The sequence below is a fragment of the Aquila chrysaetos genome (genome assembly GCF_900496995.4).
Source record: "Aquila chrysaetos chrysaetos chromosome W unlocalized genomic scaffold, bAquChr1.4 W_unloc_2, whole genome shotgun sequence".
NCBI lineage: Eukaryota > Metazoa > Chordata > Aves > Accipitriformes > Accipitridae > Aquila > Aquila chrysaetos.
In genome coordinates this window covers 397629-424917 of record NW_024470322.1, presented here as the reverse complement: position 1 = coordinate 424917, position 27289 = coordinate 397629, and the positions used below count along the sequence as shown (strand labels likewise).

General features: G+C 42.5%; 1 protein-coding gene across 1 annotated transcript in view; it reads right to left on the bottom strand.

Annotated features, from left to right (window-relative positions):
* Positions 1-316: 316 nt before the first annotated feature.
* The window catches only part of LOC121232921 (small conductance calcium-activated potassium channel protein 2-like), a 123278-nt gene continuing 96305 nt past the window's right edge, over positions 317-27289 (bottom strand). Inside the window, exons 5-9 of the mRNA XM_041121418.1 lie at positions 20424-20534; positions 18765-18892; positions 15911-15919; positions 13237-13306; positions 317-987 (exon numbers count right to left, since the gene is read on the bottom strand). Coding sequence (XP_040977352.1) covers positions 703-987; positions 13237-13306; positions 15911-15919; positions 18765-18892; positions 20424-20534 — 603 coding nt within the window. The 3' untranslated portion in view covers positions 317-702. The remainder of the gene's footprint in view (positions 988-13236; positions 13307-15910; positions 15920-18764; positions 18893-20423; positions 20535-27289) is intronic.

Genomic DNA, 27289 nt, shown 5'->3' with positions numbered 1-27289 from the left:
AGTGCGTACTGATTTACAGATTATGAAAGGTAATGTATTTGGTTTGTGGCATTTTGGGTGTTTGGGAGAACAGCTCTTCTGTCTTGCCTAGCACATCTCTGCTCTGACTTTCTGCATTACTATCTTTCTGATTTCTAGGGTAAATTATATTTTTAATTAATCACTTCAGAAATTGAAGCTGTCAGTGACCTTTTAAAATGAGTATACATACACAGCACAGTGTTAGATGAACATTGATTTTTTTTTTTATTTTTCCCCCCTCCAGTGCAAAGTTTAGAGAATGAGTTTTCATACTGAGAGGATAATTACACTTGAATTTTGTTTCTTAAAGTTTTAGTATTAAGTCTCTTTTTTAACTGTTAAAGTCCAAGTAACCAAGCAAATATGTGCAGAAATTCACCTTCTTATTATTATTATATACTGTAGTAATAAAGTTTGTTTGAAGTGCATGAATAAAAAGTTAGTGAAATTACAGAAGTAACAATCTAATATAGCATTAAGAAGTGCATTCTCTGTGCATCTGAGGGGGGGATGACACAGTTTTCACTCATTTTGACCTTAAATTTTGTGTCCAGGTTTCCAGGATTCTGACATCAGAACCCAGATAACACTGATTAGAACCATAGGGCTTTACAATAAAAGCTAAAATATTGACCATATGATGGCAAAAAGTCTTTTTTTTGGTGGTTAACTTATTCTCTTCTAGCTACTCTCTGATGAAGTTGATGGTGCTGTGGAGGAGGATCTCCTTCTTCTTGACAAAGACCATGATCGCTCAGCACTGTAGGCAACATGTTTATAATTTTGTATCTGAGCCTTGAGGAGATCCCTCTGTTGTTGGCTGATTGTCTGGCTAATCAGTCCAGGGAGAGCTTGAATGCTACCAATTAAAGTTTCCAGTTTAGTTTCCAGAGTAACAATTCTCTTCTCAAAATCTTCACTTCTTTCATTTAAGTCAGAAATCATGTCATACATGATGTTTTGAGTCTGAAAGTAGAAGGATGTAAAAAAGGTTTAGAGAGATCTTACAGATATTGTAACATGCGGTGCAACTCTACAAGGGTTCTTAAATGCTTTTGCATTTCACAAAAAGAAGATGAGTATTCTAACAAGATCCAGTCTTGTGAAATAATTTTACTTGCAGATGCATGACAGACTCCCTACTGGTGCTAAATTTATTGAGCAGAAATGTAACATTGATATTTTGAGTAGCATTTTAAATGTCAAGCTCTTATTGAATGTGACAAAACACCAGACCTTTTTAGAAGTTTAGATGCTTAGAAATGCACCATCATAAGATTTGTGAACAGAATTAGTTGTGTAAGTCACAAGGAGACTAAAGGTTCCAAAGCACAGTGATGCGCCCTTCACTTTTCTCTATTTCCTCTGATTTTTAAATACCTTCATACTTTAAAAAGAAAACAATTTGCTTGTTTTCTCCTAAAACTGTGCTTGAACCTGTTGTAATAAGAGTAGTTGGGTGGATTGTTTTTGAAATATAGAGCAAGGAGTAAAAACTCAAGTGTACGCTCCTATACTTCTGCCTTCCCCTGTCTATCTGTCCTCTACAAAATGGTGTTTGGTATCAGAAAGTCTATGGGGTAAACTTTAAAATGTCATAATGCTTAGTACAAATGGAATCTAAAGTATGTTAATTCATAAAGTCTGTCACTTTCTATTTGACTTCCATTTGTTTCTTTTGCAATTCATGCAGGGAAATTATTAAAACTAATGACTTAATTTATCCCTCTTGTAGATTGAGACTTCAGATTAGACATAACCTAAATTTAAAATAACTGGTCATAATTCAGTAGATAAACTGGCTGAAGTTTATAATCCATTATAAAGGAAGTGCAAAGCACAGAAGTATCACACAAGTGTCTATAACGCATTTTCTCTGCCCTGTTTCAAGACGCTAGCATAACTGTTGAAAGAAAACTAATCTACATTAAATAATATCTGAAAAGTCCTTATCAATTGCCAGAAACAGTGAAATGTATTTTCAGTAACTGAAGTTGTCAGGTGGTTCTCTACTGCAAAAGAGGAACAAACACTGAAGACTTTTATGTTTGCCTTGATGTTGCACTTTAAATTGATCTGTGTTTTGAGGTGCGTGAAGATATTTGTATGAGAAACCCTTGGGAAAAGCATATAAATACTTCTAATGAAGCTTCAAATGAAGTTCATATAAAATAACTGTTATATATTGCAGTCTAATGTGAAACATGGAATGCTCTCAGCAGGTGGGGGAGCTGAAAAATACCCTGCCATGGCTACTCCCAGGCCCATAAAAGGAGCCAGCAGCCCATAACCGGCCCATCTCCACAAGCCCAGAGGAGCACAGGGGCAGAACTGAATTGAATCAAATCGAATAGAATAGAATAGTTCAGTTGGAAGGGACCTACAACAATCATCTAGTCCTACTGCCTGACCACTTCAGGGCTGACAAAAAGCTAAAGCATGTTATTAAGGGCATTGTCCAAATGCCTCTTAAACACTGACAGGCACAGGGCATTGATCACCTCTCTAGGAAGCCTGTTCCAGTGTTTGACCACCCTCTCAGTAAAGAAATGCTTCCTAATATCAAGTCTGAACCTCTGCTGACGCAGCTTTGAACCATTCCCATCTGTCCTGTCACAGGATCCCAGGGAGAAGAGACCAGCACCTCCCTCTCCACTTCCCCTCCTCAGGAAGCTGTAGAGAGCAATGAGGTCACCCCTCAGCCTCCTCCTCCCCAAACTAGACAAACCCAGAGTCCTTAGCCGCTCCTCATAGGACATGCCTTCCAGCCCTTTCACCAGCTTCGTTGCCTTCCTCTGGATGCATTCAAGGACCTTCACATCCTTCTTAAATTGTGGGGCCCAGAACTGAACACAGTATTCAAGGTGAGGTCACACCAAGGCTGATTATAGTGGGATAATCACCTCTTTTGACTGGCTGGTTATACTGTGTTTGATGCACCCCAGGATGCAGTTTGCCCTCTTGGCTGCCAGGGCACACTGCTGACTCATATTGAGTCTATTGTCAACCAGCACCCCCAGATCCCTTTCTGCAGGGCTGCTCTCCAGCCGCTCTTCACCCAATCTATACTTGTGCCCGGCATTACTCCATCCCAGGTGCAGAGTCCAGCATTTGGTCTTGTTAAATTTCATGCCATTAATGATTGCCCAATGCTCCAATCTATCTAGATCCCTCTGCAAGGCCTCTTGTCCTTGAGAGAGTCAACAGTACTTCCCAGTTTGGTATCATCAGCAAACTTGCTAATGGTGCATTCAACTCCTGAATCTAGATCACTGATTAAAAATATTGAACAGAACTGGCCCTGGAATTGAGCCCTGAGGAACACCGCTGGTGACCGGTCGCCAGCCAGATGTAGCCCCATTCACTACAACCCTTTGAGCCCTGCCCTTCAGCCAGTTCTTCATCCAGTGCACCATGAACCTGCTCATCCCACAGTTGGACACCTTGCCCAGAAGGATGCTGTGAGGGACACTATCAAAAGCCTCACTAAAATCCAGAAAAACTACATCCACCGCCTTCTCTTCATCCATTAGGCAAGTGACCTTATCATAGAAGGATATCAAATTAGTTAAACAAGACTTTCCCTTTGTGAACCTGTGTTGACTGTGCCTAAGGATTGCATTATTCTTTAAATGCCTTTCAGTAGTACCCAGTATAATCTTCTCCATAATTTTTCCAGGTATTGAGGTTAGACTAACAGGTCTGTAGTTTCCTGGGTCTTCCTTCATGCCCTTCTTGTAAATTGGAATAACGTTGGCTAGCTTCCAGTCAGCAGGGACCTCCCCAGACTCCCAAGACCTTTGGTAGATGGTCTAGAGGGGTCCTGCCGTAACATCTGCTAGCTCCTTCAGTACTCTGGGATCCATCCCATCAGGCCCCATGGACTTATGAACATTCAGCTGATACAACTGGTCCCTTACAATTTCAGTGTCCACAAATGGAAAGTCACAGGTATTGGTATCTTGGGTTTGTCTGTTTCTTCCAAAGTCTCTCCCCATTACTCGGAGGATCGAGGAAAACGCTACCTGTGCTCCTGAATCTTTTAGCATTCTTCCCAGGGCCCTGAAATCTCTTTTGATCGACCTTGGACTTTTTGTTGCAGCATCATTAGTACCCACATGAAAGAGAAGGAGTGGGTAATAGTCCAAAGGCTGTACTAAGCTCTTCAGTTCTCTGGTGACATCCCTGATTTGGGCCCCAGGGAGGCAGCAAACTTCCCTGAAAAGAGGTTCCAGTCTGCAAATTCATGCTTCCGTTCCGCTCAGGAGGGAGTCACTGATGACCATAACTTGTCATTGTTTCTTCTCAGTGCTGGTCTTAATGCAGGTCTTGTGAGGGGTTGGTTGATCTGACCTTGGCGAGAGCTCTTGCATAGGTTCTTCTATCTCCTTATGCACTTTGTCTACCATACCCAGGGCCTCATACCTATTCTGTAAAGGTAGCTGAGAGGGTAAGAAGGGGTTCCTCTTACAGCTCCATGCAGTAACCTGCTTCCAACCCTCCCTATCCCTTGTAACGCTGCCTTCCTCCTGGTACAGAACAGATCCTGGACCTACCTCCATAGTGGCCATACTGAGTTGGCTTCTGTGTACCAGAGATGGCAGAGCACATCTCCATTGGTCAATGTCCTTATCAGACTCCTCAGTCTGCCCACCTCCTCCTGAAGCTGAGCCACCAGGCAGAGCAGTTCATCTACCTGGTCACACCACAGGTGCTTGCTATCACCCTCCATCTCCAGGAATATCCTTGCACACACCCTACAGTCTGAAGCCTGTGTGGTTGCATGCTTTGACAGGAGCTCTGTCCGTGTGGCTGCATTGGTTGCATTTCTACCAGATGCTAGAAGGTCAGGAGAACCAGAGGACACGGCTTTTTGCCAGGTGGTCACCATGCTGCTGCGTGCCTGCCTGCTGGGTAATATATATACGTGTCCGCTGGGGTGATTGCAATGGCAGGAAGGAACCCAAATTAAGGACTCAGAAGAAGGGACCCCCTGTCCAGGCCCCTCCCAGAGTTGTCTGAGGAGAGCCTCAGCCCCAGTGTCCAGGTGTGAAACCCATCAAGATGAGTCAATGCTGGAACGTGTTTTGGACTGAGCGGTGCTGCTGCCTTGGGGTATGGGACACGTTATAGGATGCAGGGGAAGTGTATTTTGGGATTACACAGGACTCATTATGGGATGTTTAGGGAAGGAACCAAAGGCCAGGAAAGGGGGGGATCTAGGTGATTTGGGGAGGAACAAGTGTGGGAAAATGGAGGGGTAAGGGGATAAAAAGAGTTGGTTGTGTGCAAATAGTTTGCTGGTTGGTATGCTTGTCTGGCTATGCCCTGCACCTGATCAACACAGTTTGTCCTATCTTATTAAATTCCTTTCTAATTCTTTTCCTGGGCAAGGGGACTCTCTGTTTGGTGTGCATGCATGTGTATGGGAATGTGAGTGCCAGCAAGTGGAGTCAGACCATGGCTCGGAGGGCCTCTTTTTTTTGTGTGTGTGTGTGTGCGCGCGTGTGAGATGACTTGTAACTCCCCAAAACAAAGATTGAAAGAAGCAGTCTGAGGGAAGCATAGACAATGGTGAGAGATGAGAGACAAAACTTGGTAAAGATTAGGGGGGGGGGGCAGAGGCTCTCCAAGCCTTTCCAAGGAATGTCTCAAACACTCACAAGTACCCTGAACTGAATAAGGCTGGCCTGGTGCTCAATGAACTGATAAGGCTGACACTTGACCCATGTGGGAGGAATAGCAAAGGACGCAGCTGGGGGACGAGGCCCTGTGGAGGAGACAGGACAGTTCTGCCTTGGTGCAACTTGTGAAGTTTGTTAACTCTCTGTTTTTGGGGCCATCATGTCCGATGAATGACCTTCGACTCATTATCCACGAAATGCATATTAAAGTTGACACCCCTGCATATGCTAATGAAGATTACAGAGATCATGCTAAACATATGTGACTACAGCATCCCCCTCTCAACCCAACTCATGCTACATGTCACCTGGGGGAAGGGGGGAGAAGCTGAAATGAAGCTGCCGCCATAGTAGGAGGGCGGGTCGTACAGATATAGCAAACATAAAAGGGGAAGATAGATGCCACTAAAATAAGGAGAAAAAAAAAGAAGAAAAGAAGAAGAGAAGAAAAGAAGAGAAGAAAGAAGAAGGAAAGCATGTGGAATTCTGCAGAAGAGTGCTCTTGCGAACCAGAAACCCCCTGTTGGCTGGACCAATGCTGGAACCAGGACCGGTGATCTCTTTCTCTCTCTCTCTCTTCCCCCCCCCATTTCTCTTTTCTCTTAGAGTTGTTAAGTAATGCAAGGCGTACCTTACCACTTGCCATAATTTGTTATATACCTAACCAATTATCGGAAAACCTAGTTTAAGACATATATTAATCACTGTGGGAATCTAATAAATTTTTGTATATGGACCTTGAGAGTTGTCTCACCTTAGTCCACGCTGCTGGGGATTTGCGAATCTGAGTCACTCACCCTCCTCTTCTGAGTGGGTCATGACAGCATGTGTTGCCAGCAACTGAAGAGACCAGAGTGAGTGAAACAAAGTCCCACTGGAGTGGGACCAGGAGCCAGAGGTCCATGTGTCTGTGGTGCCAGTAACTGGAACAACTGTGGTGTGTGAGTGTGTGTGAGTATTAGCAAAGATCAAGCCGGACTAGCCTTTAAGTAGGTGAAGTGGCCTGGGAGTCAGGCAGGGGGGGTGGGGGGAGTGTGTCTAAAGGTAAGACCACAGGAGGAGCTGGCTATTAGAAGGACCAGGGGAGTTCCAGCCAGATGCTGGGGGGATGGGGGGGTTGGGTTGTGTGTCTCTATGGATAAAACCTGCTGGGGGGGGTGTCTCTAACGGTGAGACCATGAGGGGGGTTGACTACCAGGGAATCAGGGGAGCCCCAGCCAGGTCTGTGCATGCATGCATGCGTATGAGCGCAAGATGGTCTTTACCAACAACTGGAGTAGGACTGTGGCCTCAGGGGCTCATATATCCAGGTGACAGCAACTGGGGACAATGGGTTCCAGGGGGAGCTACTGGGCAGACTGAGTGTCTGAGCCCAGCTGCTGGAAGGATCATGTATTGAGTGTAAGTGGCAAGGATTTGGTAGTGGGGGTGGGCTACAGGGGTGGCCTCTGTAAGAAGACATAAGGGGCTGCACTGTGCTGGACAGATGGTTCCAGCCAGCTCTGCAACAGACCCGCCACTGGCCAAAGCTGAGCCACTCAGCGGAGCTGGTGGTGCCTCTGTGAAAGCATATTTAAGAAAGGGCAAGAATACTGGACAGGCAGTGAGGAGTGAGGTAAAAAACAACCCTGCAAACACCAGGGTCATAGAAAAAGTAGGGGGAGGAGGTACTCCAGGCGCTGGAGCATATATTCCCTTGCAGCCCATGGAAGAGACCACGCCAGAGCAGATATTCATGCTGCAGTCCATGGAGGACCCCACACTGGAGCAAATGATTATTTCCTGAAGGAACTGTGGCCCATGAAGAATCCACACTGGAGCAGATTTTTTCTTGAAGGACTGCAGCCCATGGAGAGGACCCGTGCTGGAGCAGGGGAAAAGTGTAAGGAGGAAGGAGCAGCAGAGAGGAACTGTTATGAACTGACACTAACCCCATTACCCCTGCGCTGCTTGGGGGGCAGAGAGGGGAGGTAGACAAGTCAGGAATGAAGGAGTGAAGTTGAGCCTGGGAAAAAGGTGGGGTGAAGGGAAGGTGTTTTAGTTTTTATCTTTGTTTCTCACCATCCTACTCTATTTTTAATAAATTAAATTAAACTTCCTCAAGTCGAGTCTGTTTTGCCTGTGACAGTAATTGGCAAACAATCACCCTGTCTTTATCTTGACCCACAAGCTTTTTCATCTTATTTTCCCCCCCCCGTCTTGTTTGAGGAAGGGAGGTAAGGGAGCGACTGGGTGGGGGTCTGGCAGATGCCCAAGGTCAACCCACCACAGTTCCACATTGTACATATGTGTATATATATATATAAAAATATTTTCTCACTAATAGAACTCCATCCTGAAGAAGTTACAGGAGGAAGTCAGCAGGCTGCACAGCATCAGAGAGGATGAGAGAGAGATAGACAGCATCTTTTCAAAGATGCAACAGCTTCAAGAGCCCCAGACTCCAGACACAATGGAGACACAAGCAGTCTGTCCCTAGCAGAATGGTAAGTACAACCTCTGGGGAAGGTGAAGAACAGAAGCTGGTGACTTTCAGTAGAAGGCTCCTGCTCCACCTAAGGGCTTACAACTACAAAATAGGTTCACTGTCCTCAAAGATGAGGAGGAGCTGGATGTGCTTTCAAGTGAAGCATCTGGACCAACTGACCCTGAACCATGCAAGACCACCAGGAGGAAGTGGTGAGTGATAGTAATGGGCAACTCCCTGTTGTAGGAGATGGAGGCACCGATCTGCTGACCTGACCTATTGTCTAGAGAATTTTGTTGCTTGTTGGGGGCCTGGATCCAGGATGTCATGGAGAGAATGCTGAAGCTTGTCCAACCCTCTGACTATTACCCCCTGCTCTTCTTCCATGTGGGCACCAGTGACAGGGCCAGGGGCAACCAGGAGAGTATCAAAAGTGACTATTGAGCTTTGGAGGTGATAGTCAGGGGCATGGAGTCTCAGGTGGTATTCTCCTCAATCCTGTTGGTGAGGGGAAAGGGTGTAAGGAGGAGGGCACTGATACAGCATGTCAACAATTTGTTGTGGAGCTTGTGTAAGCAACAGGCTTTTGGCTTCTATGACCATGGGACCCTGTTTGAGGATGAACGTGTGCTTGGGAGATATGGGCTCCACCTCACCAAGTGGGGAAAAGGTATCTTTGCCAGTAGGATGGCTGACCCGGTAAGGAGAGCTTTAAACTAGGAACGACAGGTGAGGGAGTTACCAGCAGCCCTGTAAAGGGAGTGACAGATAGGGTTGACAAGCAAAATGCCCGGAGTGATATGACTGAAAGGGAATGCAAAAACAACAAAATAGGGCTTAAACAGGGTCACCTCCAACATTTGCATGTAAACAAGGAAGTGCCTACAAGGCACCATTATGGTAAAAAAAAACCCTAACAGATTCTTTCTGGAAAATCAGCAGGTGCCTCTCTGAAGTGCATGTACACTAATGCACAGAGCATAGGGAATAAACATGAGGAATTAGAGCTCTGCATGCAGGTGCAGGGCTATGATTTTGTTGGGATCACAGAGACATGGTGGGATAGCTCCCATGACTGGAGTGTTACAATGGAAGGATACAGGCTTTTTAGGAAAGACAGGCCAGGAAGATGAAGAGTTGCCCTTTATGTGAGAGAGCAGCTGGAATGCATGGAACTCTGCCTGGGGATGGATGAGGAGACAGCTGAGAGATTATGGGTAAGGATGAAAGACAAGACAGGTAAGGGTGGCATTGTAGTGGTTGCCTGCTATAGGCTGCCTGACCAGGAAGAACAAGCGAATGAGGCCCTCTGCAGACAACTAGGAGCTGCCTCACATTTGCAGGCCCTGGTCTTCAGACTCTAACCACCCCAATATCTGCTGGAGGGACACACAACAAGGCATAAGCAATCCACAAGATACCTGAAGAGCATTGATGACAACTTCCTGATCCAAGTGACAAAGGAATGATCAAGATGTGCTCTGCTGGACCTCATACTCACAAACAAAGAAGGGTTCATTGGAGATGTGAAGGTCAAAGTCAGCCTTGGCTGCAGTGATCATGAGATTGTAGACTTCAGGATCCTGAGGGGAGGGAGCAGGGCAAAAAGCCAGATCACAACCCTGGACGTCAGGAGAGAAGACTTTGGCTTCTTCAGGTACTGGCCTGGTAGAGTCCCATGGGATAAGGTCCCAGAGGGAAGAGTGGCCCAAGAAAGCTGATTAATATTCAAGGATCACCTCCTCCAAGCTCAAGAGCAGTCCATCCCAACAAGCAGGAAGTCAGGCAAAAATCAACCGAAGGAGTTAGGTCTTTTCTCACTGGAAAAGAGTAGGCTTAGGGGGGACCTCATCACAGTATTCCAGTACTTAAAGGGCGGCTACAAAGAGGATGGAGGGTCTCTCTTCACAAGGAGTCACATGGAGAAGACAAGGGGCAATGGGCACAAGTTAAATCAGAAGAGGCTTCATCTTGATATAAGAAAGAAATTTTTACAGTGAGATCAATCACTGGAACAACCTCTCCAGGGATGTGGTAGAGTTCTCATCACTGGAGGACAAGATGCTAGATAATCTCATCTAGGCTCCCTTTCCACGATCTGTTGGACCAGATGATTTTTCGAGATCCCTTCCAACCTGGGCTATTCTATGATTCTGTGATTGAAAAATGCCAGGAGGCCAGCATGGATGAACAAGGAGCTCCTGGCAGAACTCACACATAAAAAAGGAAGTATACAGAGGGTGGAAGCAGGAACAGGTAACCTGGGAGGAATACAGAGATGTTTTCCAGGCATGCAGAGATACAGTGAGGAAAGCCAAAGCCTACCTGGAATTGAATCTGGCAAGGGATGTCGGAGACAACAAGAATGGCTTCTATAAGTACATAGGTGACAAAAGGAAGGCTAGGGAAAATGTGGGACCATTGCTGAATGGGGCAGGGAACTTGGTGACACAGGACATGGAAAAGGCTGAGGTGCTGAATGCCGCCTTTGCCTCAGTCTTTACTAGCAAGACCAGCCTTCAGGAATCCCAGGTCCCAGAGACCAGGGGGAAAGTCTGGAGCAAGGAAGACTTACCCTTGGTGGAAGAGGATCAGGTCAGGGAATACTTAAGCATACATAAGTCCATGGGCCCTGGTGAGATGCACCCTTGAGTACTCAGGGAGTTGGCTGAACACCTGCCTGCCAATGGGAAGTAGTGAATGAATTCCTTGGTTTGCTTTACTTGTAAGCACAGTTTTTTGCTTTACCTATTAAACTGTCTTTATCTCAACCCACGAGTTTTCATACTTTTGCCTTTCTCTCCCCCATCCCACCGGGGGGGAGTGAGTGAGCGGCTGTGTGGGGCTCAGCTGCCAGCTGGGGTTAAACCACGACAGTCCTTTTTGGCGCCCGACGTGGGGCTCAAAGGGTTCAAGATAACGACAGATTTGATTGGAATGTGCTAGATCGAATTTATAGCTGTTATTGCTGTTTAGCTATTAATTGACAGGCTCCTGTGCTTGCCACAGGGCTTGCTTGCCTTACTGTAAATTAGAGTCTAGTGCTTGATAGTGGCTGCTTTTTGCTTTCACTGCTTGTTCTACTGCTGTACTGCTTATCATCTTACTCTGTAGTGCCTGGGAACATTTTGATAACAGCAATGACAATGTGCCTGAGCTGGCAGATGGCCAGGGCATCGCTGCTGTTTCTGTGCTGCTGTAGTGGACAGGCTGGAACTCGAGTCGAAGGGACTGTGACCTGTGGATGAGTCCACGCAGGAGCAGGACACCCCAAAGCATCTGTGGCCGTGAATAAGTCCATGCCAGAGCAGGTACATCTCGAAACGTCTGTGGCCGTGGTTATGTCTGTGCCGCAGCAGGTATACCTCTGAAGGGATTGCGGCCCAAGGATAAGTCCACGCTGGAGAAGGTACACCTTGAAGCATCTGTGGCTGTGCATGAGGTCATGCTGGAGCACCTCAAAGCGTGTGGCCATGGATAAACCCACGACGGAGCAGGTACACCCCTGGAGGGACTGCAGCCATGGGTAAGGCCATGTTGGAGCAGGTTTACTTCTGAAGGGACTGTGGCTGTGGGTAAAGCCATGCTGGAGCAGTTATATTTCTGAAGGCATTGCGGCCCATGGAGAAGGCCATGCTGGAACAGGTGCACCTCAAAGCGGCTGTGGCTGTGGATAAGTCTATGCCACAGCAGGTATACCCCTGGAGAGACTGTGGCTCATAGATAAGGCTCCACTCGGAGCAGGTACTCCCCTAAGGGACTGCAGTCTGTGGATAAGTCCAAGCCAGAGCAGGGGCAAGGGGAGGAGTTCATTGCAATGTTAAACCCAATGGTCTGGTCCAAAGGGACCAGAGGTGGAGACTGTAATGCAAATACTTTTAAATTGTTGTAACCCATGATTTGAGTTGCATGGTCTAGGAATTACTATAGCAGGAACCACCTGAACCAGTGGAGGACAAGTCTTACAAGAAGCAGTACAAGTGAAACACAGGAAGTTCCATCTGAACATCAGGAAACACTTTTTTACTGTGAAGGTGACTGAGCACTGGAATAGGTTGCCCAGAGAGGTGGTGGAGTCTCCTTCCTTGGAGATATTCAAAAGCCATCTGTACGTGGTCCTGGACAACCAGATCTAGGTGGCCCTGCTTGAGCAGGGAGGTTGGACCAGATGACCTCCAGAGGTCCCTTCCAACCTCAGCCATTCTGTGATTCTGTGATCCTGCTCAGCCAGAGAGGAGAGCAGCATGAGGCCGTTGGTGCTGTCTGTGTTCGTGTGAGTGCTCTGTGTGTGTTTGTCTGTGATCTGTATGGCCAGCCGTGTATATATGTGATGTATATGTCTGCTCTGTGTGCATGTGACTACTGGGAATACATCTTCAGCTATGCTAATGGTTGGACCTGGGGGCATGGAGCTGCAGCAGCCTTGCCTGTCTCAGACTGCTCGACCTGGCTTGATATTTTTCCACTAACAATTTGCAATTGAATAGTCTCTTTTAGTTGATATCAAATAGCTTTAAAAAGAATAACATATCCTTATAATATATCAGCAAAGTGGGCAGTTATTATTCATTATAAATACTTGGAACAAATACAGCCCTAAAATTATTTGTCTAAAGTCACCGCTTCATAAGAGAACAGGAATGGAAAACCACAACCCCTAAGTTGTCTGTGTGAGGGCCTGTGAACTATAGTCCCTCACAGCATAGTCTGTCTCCAGACAAGAAACCTCTTTATTATACAGGACTACACAAACATTGCCTAGTCAAAGTTCATCCTAAGCATTTTCCATTGTCTGTTTCAGCAGCTCTCAGGATCAGTCCCTCAGTTATGAAATCCTTCCCAAATATTCAAAAAATAAAAGGGAGATTCAAACCTTGGTTAGAGCTATAAACAAGATGTTTTACTTAATAAATGTTAACCCAAAACAGATATATGTTTTCATTTTCTAGAATTAACAAACTTGTTAACAATATTTGCATGTATAGTTCATAACATTTTCACTTATGAACTCTTCATTTGGAAAAGATGAATATTAATACAAAACAACAATAATTGCCTACTAACCTTTGCCAGGTCCACCAAAGTGTTGGCTTGATCGTTTAGTTTCCTTTGTTCCATTTTTACACTTCTTAATCTAAAAAGTGGAATTTTAAGTCAGATTTTTGTGTGTCTGTGTGTGTGCGCACCTGTGTGGTCATCTTAGGACTTCTAAAAAGCATGCATAAAACTTTCAAGAACAGATAACTGCATGGACAATGCCTCAAGTGCTTTGTATAAAGTCAGAATTGGTCATGTGTCTGGTACAATGAGAAGCATGCCTCTTCAACACCGCAAAAGAAAAAGAGCAAGGAAATGTCATGTCCTTGAGACTACTGTTTGCCATGGGTAAAGTTGCATTCAAAAAGGGAGATAATTTATTCAGACCATATGAAAGCAAGCCAAAACATTCCTCATAGCCTTAGTATCATTACAAGTAGATATAGGAAGAAACATAGAACAAATGCTTTTTTGTCATTAATGTTGTAGCAATCAAGCATCTTCCCATGCCTACATGACTAGATACAGGTACTAGCCCTGTTCTGTCAGAAATGGATTGGAGTAGCAGGTGTTTTAACCTGATGGAAATACAGTGATAAGTGAGTTTCTCATTACTTTAAACAGAACTTCCATCTGACCAGCAGCTAAATAACCAACATACTTGCCAATACATTTAATTTTCTTACCGGTCTGAACATTTGCAAATTTAAATATGGTTACATTTTAAACTTATATTAGACATACCTTTCCAATGCACTATTTAAACTAGACTGCTGTAAAAATTATGAAAGAAGAATCAAGGGTATATTTTCTCTTTAATGCTTAGCAAACTGCATTATTATTAATTAGTGATGCACATACTCTGAAAGATATGTAAATGACCTTTCCTATGTGTTCCCTGAATCAAACTCCATGTTTTTCAGATTAACTACTAAAGAAGTGGGGTTTAGATGTGATTTTAAAAAATAAGCAATTTATCTCTTAAGTGGGTTTTTAAAATGTTTCCTAAAGTAGAATTACTTGGACTTGCAATGATTTTTCTCATGGATGTTCTAAGCAAGAAATAGCATTTTTCAAAAGCAACAAATCAATTTATAAAACGTGTGATGCCATGCAGTCTAGTAGTAGCTCAACAGGCAATCAAGCTATCCATTTGGTTAACTCTCAAATGAAAATAAGGTTGGCAGCATTTTGTGGCACATAGGTTGCTAACACATACTCTGCCTAGTTCTCATTTATCGTCTTAGCTATATATATATCTTATAAAGCAAACATGACTGCACAAAAGCATATAAAACTGTTCTTGTAAAGCAAAAACTAAAACTCTGACAATGGCACAAAAGAACTCCATGCCACTGCCAGCCTGTATAGTACATCCACAGCAGTTGCAAAGGTGGTGTTCTTTTTCACTTCAAGGCTTTGTATGCCTCAAAGTGCTCCAACTGAACCCTAATGTGAAAAATCGTTTTGCCTTCTCTGAATTTTGAATATGGGGAATGAAATTCTGACCCTATTTAAATTAATGACAAAACTTCCAAGGCTTTCAGTGGGATCAGGATTATTTCCTAAACTACTGGAAGCCAACCAATCTGTTCATCTCAAATAGCTTGATGTTTCCAAGATGGCTACAAATTATTTTAACCTGGATGCAGAACTGGAGGGAGTCCTATTCAAGGACATTTATTTTTCCAAACTAAATTGGGGAAAATGGATACAAATTACCACTTAAATTCTGAGAAGCAGATTAAGGCTGTTAAGTTCAACAATGTATCAAGTCTTGGGGTTGTTTACTTTTTTTTTTAAAATAAAAGCCTTTGGGGAGATACTCCAAAATCAGAAGTTTGTGTCAGATATTTAGTTACCATACATTTTCCTTTCACATCTAGGCTAACCTCCATGAAGAAGAAATGCTGTGAAATATTTTTCTTAATATGTGGGAATAACTCTGTTAAGGTAGAAATCAATTGTTCATATAAAATTGAAATTCCAGCAGCTTGTTACTGGAATGTCATGCACTCTTCTTCCCCTGGAGGCTTCCTTCAGAGCACAATGTTAATACAGTTTATAGAAATAGTGCTTTCAGAAGCTACAAGCTGGAGGTATTCTAAAGCAAATATTATGAAGGAGTCTCTAAAGTAATGAGTTATATCATTACTGCCCCAGAACAAAATATTTACTCAGAGATAAGCATGTAATGATTTGACTGGAGAATGATAATCCTAGTGTTTTGGTGAGTACTCTCTCAAATTTGCAGAATATGTATTTTCTGCTTTTCTTAAGATTCTTTGAAACATCTATGTGCCAGTGAGTATGCCAAATTTTAAAATTTTGAGCAATCCATTGTTATTGTAGAAAGAAAAAAAAAAAGTACCAGCTGACATCAATGTAATAATACCTAATGGTAACCAACCCAAAACCTGGCACAGACTGGAAAACGTATCTCTAGGTAATGATAGGTCTTTAGCTGCAGCAGCCAGATTAAAATAAAAATGTCAGGCTTTTGTTCTTAAATTCATTACAAGGAAATATGAAACATCTTGATTTTATGAACTTCACTTATCACAGCAAAAGACCATGATTCTGGATCGTGTTTCCATGGCAGCAATCAGACCATTGAAGTTCAAAAATAAAGACTCTACTTTTTGCATGCAGACAGTGGTAAATTCTGCAAATTTAGGAAGGAACAGCTCATACAACTTACTTCCGAGCTCTATTTTCATTTTGATGAAATAAAAAGACAAAACAGAAGACGACAAACTGTAAAATATACTAAAACAACCAAATGAGCACAGTGGGCTCTATTCAGCAGGTGGAAAGTCCTATGGAGTTGTTATTGCTTCCAATCAGTAACTGCCGCATTTGGAGTCTAATTCTCTCATGTTTATGATGAGGGAATCTATGGTACCTTCAAACCTTCCCATTAACTATCCCCTGCAGATTTTCTTCTTTATACAGTATATAAAATGTATTTTAATATTATTGTTTAGAGTACTGATTTCACCTTCACCTTATTAAGTGTGCATGAGAAGAAAGAAAAAAGACTGAGACCAGCTGAAGGTAGCAGTCACAGACAATATTTTTAGACCTTTTAGGGATGTGATTCTGTGTTTGAGACTGTTATCATTATCTACTGTGATTTCTTGTATAAAATTGGCCTTGAAACTTCACACCTTTTATTCCTGTCTCCAGCCCAATGATTGGGAAGGTGAGGGAGGGGAGCCAATAAAAAACTTAAGAATCCAGAAAGATGGAAGAGAGCCATTTGCTACTACGAGGTCCCTTGTTCCCCTGAGAAAAGTTAAAAGATGCAAGGGGAGAGAAAACAAATTGCACACAATACTCTTCTGCAGCTGGAAGAAAGACGACTGCTAGAGCAATGTTTCTATTCATGGTCCATTCCTCAGCATACCGAGAAAATTATCCAATTCTCTTGGTTAAATACAAGTTTTGTAATGGGAAGCAAAGTGCTAAAGGACAGAGGGAAATGTATTATTAACATAGGTGTTCAAAGTTTGGCTGGCACAGCTAGGAAAATATCACTCGTGCCACCTTCTCCACCCCACCCCCTACATGATTAATGATTTTTTAAGGCAGATGCAGAACACCACTTTACAACTTGTAAAGCTCTTTGGGGTTGAATGATATATAAAGCTGCAGATCAAACCTCCTATGCTTTTTAATTTAGATTCCTCTTTTCATGCACAAGTGTGTGTACATGCACACACACACACACACAAAATAAATAGCAAGGTTAAAATGTTATGGAGTAACTTTTGCAATCAGGGATTCAAGTCCAGCAAAGGACGTGCCACCTTCTACCCCACAACCCCTGCCACTCCTCTCATCCTCCCAATCCTTTAAGCTAAGCAGGATGACAGAACTGATAAAAAACCACTTTTTATCTACCCAAAAATGCCTCAGCTTTTGTGGACTCTATTGCCTCAAGTTTTTCTAAAAGAGCACAGTAACATTTAACCCTGAAAGTTTGCTAAATATGATATAGTAATTAAGGTTTGTAGAATACTTCATATCTTCAAAGCTTAGCTACCTAGTCCTTACAACATTGCTATGAGACAGAGAACCAATGACTGTTATCCTCAATTTACTAATAGGAAATTTGATAACCTAGCCTTCCCTTCCTCTCTTTTATGCAAGATGATGACACATAGGAATCTTTTTCAGGAATGTAGGTGGGTCAGCTGAATGCTGCCCACAGCTCTCCTCACAGCCTGGGTCACACACAGATCCATACTTAGAAATTATCAAAACGTCAGTTCAAAATGAACCTTAATCAATCTACATCTCCCCAGTATGTCATGGAAAACCTATTTCACAGGTCATACAAAAGGCTGCCAATAGGCTGGATAGGCATCTCAAATGGAACAGACAAATAGAAGCATGGGTCCTGGATGTTCCTTATGATGAGTCTGTGGCTGTTGGGGACAAAAGTCTTTTTATTTCTCCCATGTAGTCCAAGGAAAAGTAACTGAATCACTGTACAATTTTAGCTGGCTGTGACTTAGAAAACTCCTACAAACACTCTCAACAATTCTGCATTACCCTGTGCTGCACATAACCAGAGTATTTTCTTTTCTAAATAGGTACTACAGTAAAACCTTATCTTTGATGTACTCTGAAAGAAAGAAAATTCAAACTCAAGAGCACAATTCTAGGAAGGGAGAGAGTGCATGTGTGAGGGAAGGAGAGTGTGTGCAAGAGTGGAAGAGCATGCAAAGAGGAGGAAGAGCATGTGCAAGAGAAAGAAAAGCAGAGAGGAAAAGGAAGGGGGGGGGAATGAGCAAGAGAGCAAGAAAGCAAAAGAGAAACCAAGAGATAGAAATCAACAATAAAGAATGAGTGACGATGAGGGAAGGAGGGGAGAGAAGTGGGTGAGAGAGGAAGAAAGAGGAAGAAAGAGAAAGAAAGAGAGAGTGCTGGGGGGGGAGAGGAACAAAGAGGAGGAGAGAGAAAAGAGAGAGAATAAGAAACTGAGAGCCCAAGAGACAGAACACAAGACAATGTAAAGGGGGGGGGGAGAGAGCACAATTTTGTCAGAAAGAAACATAGAGAGGGAGCAAGAAAGAGAGGAAGAAAGAGAGAGAGGAGACAAAACAGAGAGAATGAAAGGTGGAAGCAAGCAAGAGAAAGGGAGAGAGACAGAGAGAAAGACAGGGAAGGGGAAGAGAGAACAATGGGGGGACACACGAGATGGAGAGAGATTAAAAGGGAGAAAGAGGGAGAAAGAAAAGGAAAAAAGAAAAATAAAGACTGAGAGAGAATGAGAGAGAGAGAGAGAGATTGAGACAGATAAAGAAACGGGGGGGAGAGGGAGAGAGAGAAAGAGAGAACATGAGGAAACAAGAAAGAGAGAATGCGAGAGAGTGAAAGAGAGCAGGAGGGGAAATGAGAGAGAAATAGGAAGAGATACCAAAAGGGAATGAGACAAACCAAGAGGCAGAATGAAAACAAGAAAGAGATAATGAGGAGAAGAGAACAAGAGGGGAGGAGAGAAAGAGAGTGCTTGGACAGGAAAAACAAAGTAAAATTGTACTTACTGATGAATAGCTTGCAAGAATTTTCGTTGATGTTTCCTTACTTTTGCATGGTCTATCTTTTTAACCAGCTTAGTACTTTTATAAATTAACCATGTTTCCCTGAGTACATTGGCCGCTGCATTTTTCACCTGTTTCATAAAAGAAAAACACCAGGCTGACAAAAATAGCATTATGTTCTTTTTTATCTTTTCTAATGTAAATTCTTTCTAAAGCACTTAAGACTGCCTAACTGTGAGAAGTGGGTACATGAAGAAGCTGCAGCAGTGAGGCCAGAAAACAATTATCAGACCAAAGGAATTGCTGAGCAATTTCCATGTTGTTTATAAAAGTGATATTGGGACAAGCTGTCTTTGCATCTGGGAATTACTTCTCCCTTTTGAAAAGAGTTAGGACCATTTGTTGTTTATGACAATATAAATTACAGTGAAGGATTATTAATTTCTTATCTGTATGGCAATTAACTAGATGCATTTTATAGGACCATAAAATTTCTCTCTTTCCTGTTGTATCATTATTGCCTTTGTTTCTCTTAGCAATTTAACAGTCATAAATTTTCAGAGCTGTTAGAATAGGGGTTTTTGTTTGGTTTGTTTTTTATATTTTTCCTTATTCTGGTTTCTTTCTTACCATTCTTAGAGATGAAAAAACAACTTGTCAATAAATGTAGCTAGTGTTCTATTTCATGAGTGCTTTGAATTTTTTTTAAATGAGGCTTTCTATAAAATGTTAAACATAAGAATACCTACAGTTCCTTCCTAGGCCCTTCAATATTCCCAAGAATACTTGAAAGCAATAGACAAAGAATTTCAATGCAATGTTGATTAATGACAGAATTACTAGGCTACTTGCAAAGGCAAACAGTTCTTGTTATTGATCTATATTTTCTCTCCCTCTGGCTTTATATCATGCCAGTCACTGCAGTATCAGAGCTAATCCAATGTATAGGTAAAGACATTTTCGGAATGCTATGCAGTAGCTCTTCCCAGCAGGAGCTCCCAACCTTAAAACCATAAAAGCATTGGAGAGCCTTGGTCCTGACTTCAGTGGAAGCAGAATCAGATTTTTAGAGACTTCCTCAAGATCTCTAGTCCTTGCATTTCCACAAGATCTGGCTATCTTCACACTGTGAGGAAACTTCTCCAGTATCTGTGTAATGGATTTGTGATCTGAGGTACATCTCAGATTTGGTTGCTTGTTTTGTTTGCTTTTAATTTCTTTTGAGTTTCACGAGTCTGAAACTAGCAAAACACCACTTGGATACACTATTAAACTGATATTTAGATTTATATGAAGGATAGTTGAATAGAATAAACCTTAAAATTCTATATATTCTTCTCATATACTGCATGAAAGTTTGTCAGTTTAATATATTAGTCTGTAGTTTCACAGCTTTTAACTGTTGGTTACATCAATTATCTTCCAGCTGCAAGGACCCTCTATAGAAGAATATTCAAATCCTCAAAATCTTCTGAGAACCTCCTGTTGCCCTCAACTTCAAAGAGAAACTCAGGGTATTCAATTCCTCCATATAGCACCTTGCAAAATTACACCCATGAAAAAGTTCAATAAGAGAATAGAGCATGAAACCATTTAAAACAAATGCAGAAATAAATTTAACACACATTTCCTTTTCAGTTGTGAATATAAAGTGTGACTTACTCTTTTAGTTAGCTGGGTGTCCATCATGAAATTATGCACATGTTTTTCAGCTTTGGTAAGTTCTAACTTCCTTGCAACCACAGCTACCACCAGTGCAGTGCACCCTGCACCCTGAAAACAATAAAACAAACCCCCAAAGATGTTACTACTGCATTTTGCAGAGTTTTTAATGGAAGTTTCTCCTTTGCTGTAGAAATATGCTGCATGAGGTGATTGATTGCTGATAAACATGCTACAGTTATTTCAGTTCAGAATAATAGAAGTCAGCAATTGCAGGCTAGTAAACTGCCAAGGCATCAAAATAATTGGTGAGCAGCATTATTTAAAAGTTCTGCTTTTTTTTCCTTCAGGGGTTGAAAATTCAAACACATCCCATTTCTAGTGCATAAACAAAGGGGGTGATCAGAACAATTTTAAAACACAGAATATTAGTAAATAAATGCAGAATACCCTGTTCTTAACAATTGTCTAGAGTGTACAGGAATTGCTAAAGAAGAAATAAGATTACATTAGTATTTATCACACAAAAAATAAAGATTTCTTAGGATGTTCTTTAAGGCCTAAAGATAAAGTTATCATAAATTTAGTATTTCATCACTTTAGTATGTGTACAGTACACCAATGGATGGTTGTAGTACAGGTATTGATTCTTATCTATCAAGCATGGACTGCCAATCCCCTGAAAGTAGGATGGGGAGGAGAGAGGTATGCTCTACATAATAATGAGTATAGTCCATATATTGAATGTATTCCCTGAGCTAATATAGTATATGGGGTAAATAAATCAATGTACAATTATACATAGAAATTGGGGGGGGGGGGGGAATGTGCTTTATGGGTTCCTGTGGTTGAGACAACGACAGTTTTTCAGACCATAGGCCTTGAAGAAAAGCCAAGCGGGAATTACTATGACTTATTTTGTGCTTTTTTTAGCATTGTGTTTTGTTTTAGGGGGGCTGGCAGTAGCGTCTAATCTGTCTCTGTATTATGGTGTGGTTGGTTTGGTGCTAGCATCTGTTATAGGGTGTGGATGGTGGCTGAGTTTAGGGATTTCTTTTGTATCTTTGGTGTTGTTTATGGTTTATTTAGGTGGGATGTTAGTGGTCTTTGTTTATTCTGTGTCTCTGACAGCTGAGCCTTTTCCTGAGGTTTGAGGGGACTGACGTGTTGTGGGATATGGTGTAGGGTTTGTCTTGGTGTTTCTTGTAGGGATGGCTGTTGGGTGTTTTGTTGAGTTTTGAAAGTTTGGGGTGCTTACTGTAGATAGTGGGGGAATGATTTCTGTTCAGTTGGATTTTAGTGGAGTTGCCATGTTTTATTCTTATGGGGCAGGAATATTTTTGATAGCAGGGTGGGGGTTGTTACTGACTTTGTTGTGTTAGAACTTGTATGTGTGTTGTCTCGTGGGGCAATTCAGGCAGTTGTTTTCTGAGGCCTTTCCCTATAGTATTTCTGTTTCTCATTAGAAATAGCACACATACACAGCACCATTTCTTCAAAACTTAGATGGGGAAAGTTGCAAATTTCTGGTTTGTGCTCTGTGTGTGTATGTATGTATACACGTGTATATGCACAGACATGCATGTTCATAACAGGCCAAAGCAAGCAGGTGCCAGTTCCTTTGAAATGACAGTACTTTTATCAGCATCACAAATTTAATTTTTTTAAGGGAAAGGAGAGGAGGCTAAAATTAATCAGTTAACCGGAAACAGCATATATTGCGCACAGCTCCAGGTATCATTTGGTCTGTCACCAATACTAAATTCTGCTGCTTTAGTATTTTTTTTAATCCAAGCTTCACAAGTTCTTAAAAAAAAATATAAATAAAATGACATTAAATATACCGAGGTTGTGTTTAACTTTCAGCTACACCCAAATTTAGCTGTTAGTGTATAAAGCAGTCTCGTTTCACGTTGAAGCTTACTAGATTTTTTAGTCACATACCTTTCTTCCATTTCTCCCTATTCATTCTCTATACCTGCTTTACTATCTCCAGAAAATACAGAAGAACATCTCTGAATCTAGCTTCCCAAATACAAATTCCACTACTAAACAGAAAAATAAATTAACTCACTGGAAATCCTTATTCACATACTGTCTGCAAAAAAAAAAAAGTATCTACACTTTCTGCTTACTTACTGATGCACCCAATGAATTTTGCAAAAACTTCCAATTAGTCTCCAATTTCACTCCACTGATAGATTGTTTCAATAAATTCATCTGCTCCCTCACTAAGACTCAATCCTCTTCAATTAGTTCTGAGCTATCAAAGTTTCTGTGCCCAACAGCCCTCAAGAATCCCTCAAAAAATTCCCTTTTAATTTTGCTGCATTTCCCCATCCCATTTCTCTCCTGTCCTCCATACCAAGATTTCTAGCTTTGCTGTTCCTTCTCCCCGCATTCTCCATCCCCACAATGAGTGAAGTTCATGGAAAAAATAGTCAGTCTCACATCTCTAATGAGATGAGGGAAAAAATGGGATAATAGTTTCTTTGCTTCCTCACATCCCACAAAGAGCAAAGAGGAGGAAGACAGCCAATGCAGCTTAAGGCTGAGCACTTCAGAAATGCACCCGGCTTTTTGACAAAAGGACTAGGCAGGAGCTGCCCTGCCTTATGTGATACAACAGAAAGAATCTTCCCAGAAAACAGACAACTCTTCTTCCATCTCCTTCTTGTGAAGGAGGGCAGGAAGGAACAAATAATATGCAGGAGGCTTCTCTGAGAGGAAAAGAAAATTACTCCATACAGTAGTGTATTGGGTATATATGGCAAGAACAGGAAGAGGAAAAAAAAGAAGTCTTTTGGACCAGTAAATCAGGATAACACTCTGGGCCAAATGTTGATTCAATGGCATAACTCTGAATTGCACCTGCTTACAGCAAGAATGCCAAGATGGTATGAGATTAGTAATACAGAGTGGCTTCCTCACCACTTGCAAAGCAGCACAAAAGCTACTATGGAAGATAAATATTAGAAAAAAAACCTCTCCCCCCCCCCAAAAAAAAGGCTAGAGGAAGGGCAACAGACAAAAGCAATTCAGTTTGATTTGAAATTATTCCAGGCCTTTAGGATGAACTCTTATGCTTTCTTAAAGTGTCACAGCAGTTATAATGACCAAAAGCTGTTAAAGACAGTAGCTTTATGTCTCATATGACAGATGCTTCCTGCAGCAGTAGAACATAGTCACTGATAGGCTATGGAAACCACCTCTATGGTTTATTATACCTATCTACTACCTTCCTTATCACCAGAACACTTTACTGCAACTGCAAGGTATTCTCGATTCAGACTACCCCTCTTGGCTTTGTGGGATATGACAAGATCTCAGGATTTTAAAATGGGCTGGTTTAGAATTTCAACCCAAAGATAAAAGTAAATTACTATATTCCTGTTTATTTTTTGCAGTACCTTGAAGGAAAACAAATTATGCTCATTCTTTGAATGACTAACAGCTTACAGAAATGACACATTGAAATCCTACTTAAAGGACTGTGGTGGGTTGACCTTGGCTGGCTGCCAGGTGTCCACCAAGCTTCTCTATTACTCCCCCTCCTCAGCAGGATGGAGGGAGAGAAAATAAGATAAAAAAACCTCATGGGTCAACATAAAGGCAGTTTAATACAAAAAAAAGCAAAGGCTGTGTGCAAAAGCAAAGGAAAACAAAAAGATTTATTCTCTACTTCCCATCAGCAGGTAATGCCCAGCCACTTCCTGGGAAGTAGGGCCTCAGTACACGTAGCAGTTGCTCTGGAAGACAAACGCCTTAATAACGAATGCCCCCCTCCCCTCCTCCTTTCTCTTAGCTTTTATTGCTGAGCACTATGTCACGTGGTATGGAATATCTCTTTGGTCATTTTGGGTCAGCTGTTCTGTCTATGTCCCCTCCCAACCTCTTGCCCACCACCAGCCTACTGGCCTTTGGGGGGGGGTGGTGGTGGTGGTTGGAGAGACAGCCTCCATGCTGTGTGTTATTAACACCCTTCTAGCTACAAATACAAAGCACAGCACTATGAGGACTGCTATGGGGAAAGTTACCTCCATCACAGTCAGACCCAATACAATTACATATTCTAATGAATGTTTTCTGTTAGTGCTCTGCACTTTTATATGGTTCCTCTGTTGATCTCAGCATCCTTAAAAATACTAATAAAGTGTGAATTATCCCAAATCTTGGGATACTGTTATTTTAAAATACTGTTATTTTAACTGGTTTTTTTTAACTGTTATTTTAAAATGGTACCATCATGCTCACTATGTTTTTTTAATATCCCTATTCATGTGAACAGTAACATGAATTCAATTAATTCATGCTCATACATCCAGTTTTTTTCTTATATCACTACTACATACTGCAGAAGCCCTTGTTTTACCAAAATAACTTATGCTAAGTAAAAGTACTGAATTATTTCAACTGCAAGAAGTCTCTTTTGAGAATAAAATTCTAAAAAAGTCTTATTTTACATTACTGGATTTTATAATTTCCAATACCATTCCTTTTATCCTGTTTTGAAGTAAATTTTTGTGCTGGTTTAAATTAAATAATTGTGCTGGTTTTGTCTGAGATGATAGATAGATAGAGTTAATTTTCTTCATAGTAGCTAGTATGGAGCTATGTTTTGGATTTGTGCTGAAAACAGCGTTGATAATACAGGGATGTTTTCATTATTGCCAAGCAGTGCTTACACAGAGTCAAGGCCTTTTCTGCTTCTCACACCACCCCACCAGCAAGTGGGGTGGGGGTGCACAAGAAGTTGGGAGGGGACACAGCTGGGACAGCTGACCCCAACAGACCAAAGGGATATTCCATACCATATGATGTCATGCTCAGCATATAAAGGCTGGGGGAAGGGTGGATGTTCAGAGTGATGGCGTTTGTCTTCCTAAGTTACCATTAGGCATGATGGAGCCCTGCTTTTCTGGAGATGGCTGAACACCTGACTGCTGATGGGAAGTAGTGAATAAATTCCTTGTTTTGCTTTGCTTGCGCACATGGCTTTTGCTTTATGTATTAAACTGTCTTTATCTCAGCCCACGAGTTTTCATACTTTTCTGATTCTCTCCCCCATCCCACTGTGAGGGGAGTGAGTGAGCGGCTGTGTGGTGCTTAGTTGCCGGCTGGGGTTAAACCATGACAAAGGTTCAGACTCAGACAGACTTCAACAAAGTCTAATGTTTGGGACTAGCATTTTGGTAAGGGCCCACTTTTAGTGATAAGCAAAGAGAAGTTCTTGCAACTCTTTAACTAAAGGGTTAAGTTTGGGGGTTGGTTTTGTTGTCTTTTAAAATCTAAGACAAAGAATCATTAGCACTGCCAGAGAAGCCACACTGAAAACAGCATTTGGTTTTCAGTTTAAAAATGTGGGACTCGGAGAAACCCTATATTGCTCAAAGTAAATGCCTCTTGCATTTCCACTTGGTTCTTTCTTTGGTAAAGTTCCAAACACAGTAGCTGCCCCGTGCTGAGAGGAGTTCAAGGTTTGTGATGTCCCCCGGGAGTGTCTGAGGGGGTTTTCTAGGCCCCCGGCACGCTTGGGCTGTGTGAGGCAGGGAGCATGCGGCAGGTCTCACGAGAGGGGCAGGAGAGTTGGGCAGTGCCCGCAGTCCCCGCGGCCAGTTCAAACCGTGAGAAGCCGCATATAACCGGCCCCTAGGGGGCGCCAGCGGCTAGAATTTGCGAACAGGGAGTGGCGTCAGCACTTTGTGCGAGAGTTCGAGCGGGAAGGGCTGCACTGCCAGTTAGTGGGCTGATGCCTGCTCTACTCACCAGCAGGCTTAGGCTACAGCCCCAACGGTCACCCCCAACTAACTGGTGGCTGTGTAAACCTACCCAGAAGCTTGAGGTCTCCAGGGAATTAGAATTAGGATTACATCTTCTGAAGGGTTACATCTTCCAAAGAATTACCATTTTATAAGCAAGTGGGCTATTTTTCTGAGAACTATAAGGAGACTGTGACCTGCTGAAAGAAATTGGTGTCCACCTGCCACAACTGCAAGGCTGAAGCTGAAACCCAAACAGAAGCACTGCAGCTTACCTATGCTAATGTCTCCACCCAAACAGACCTCCCAAGGACTGAAATAGCTGTCTGGACCTTAGGTTGCATGGAGCTCCAGCACTTGGAAGTCCCCTACCACCTGAAGGCAGCGGTGGATGTCATAGCTGCAAGTATGCTCAGCTGGAAGAATGCCTTTCCAGTGACTGGAAAAAGGGAAACATTGCACCCATTCTTAAAAAAGGTAGAAAGGAGAACCCTAGGAACTACAGACCTGTCAGCCTCACCTCTGTGCCTGGGAAGATCATGGAACACATCCTCCCAGAAGCTATGCTAAGGCACATGGAGGACAGGGAGGTGATTCGAGACAGCCAGCATGGCTTCACCAAGGGCAAGTCCTGCCTGACCAACCTAGTGGCCTTCTGTGATGGAGTGACTACATCAGTGGACAAGGGAAGAGCTACAGATGTCATTTATCTGGACTCCTGTAAGGCCTTTGACACAGTCCCCCAAAACATCCTTCTCTCTAAATTGGAGAGATATGGATTTGATGGGTGGACTATTAGGAGGATAAGGAATTGGCTGGATGGTCGCATCCAGAGGGTAGTGGTCAACGAATCAATGTCCGGATGGATATCAGTGATGAGTGGTGTCCCTCAAGGGTCTGTACTGGGACCAGTACTGTTTAATATCCTCATCAACGACATAGACAGTGGGATCGAGTGCACCCTCAGCAAATTTGCAGAATAAACAAAGCTGAGTGGTGCAGTTGACACACCTGAGGGACAGGATGCCATCCAGAGGGACCTGGACAAGCTCGAGAACCAGGACTGTGGGAACCTCATGAGGTTCAACAAGGCCAAGTGCAAGGTCC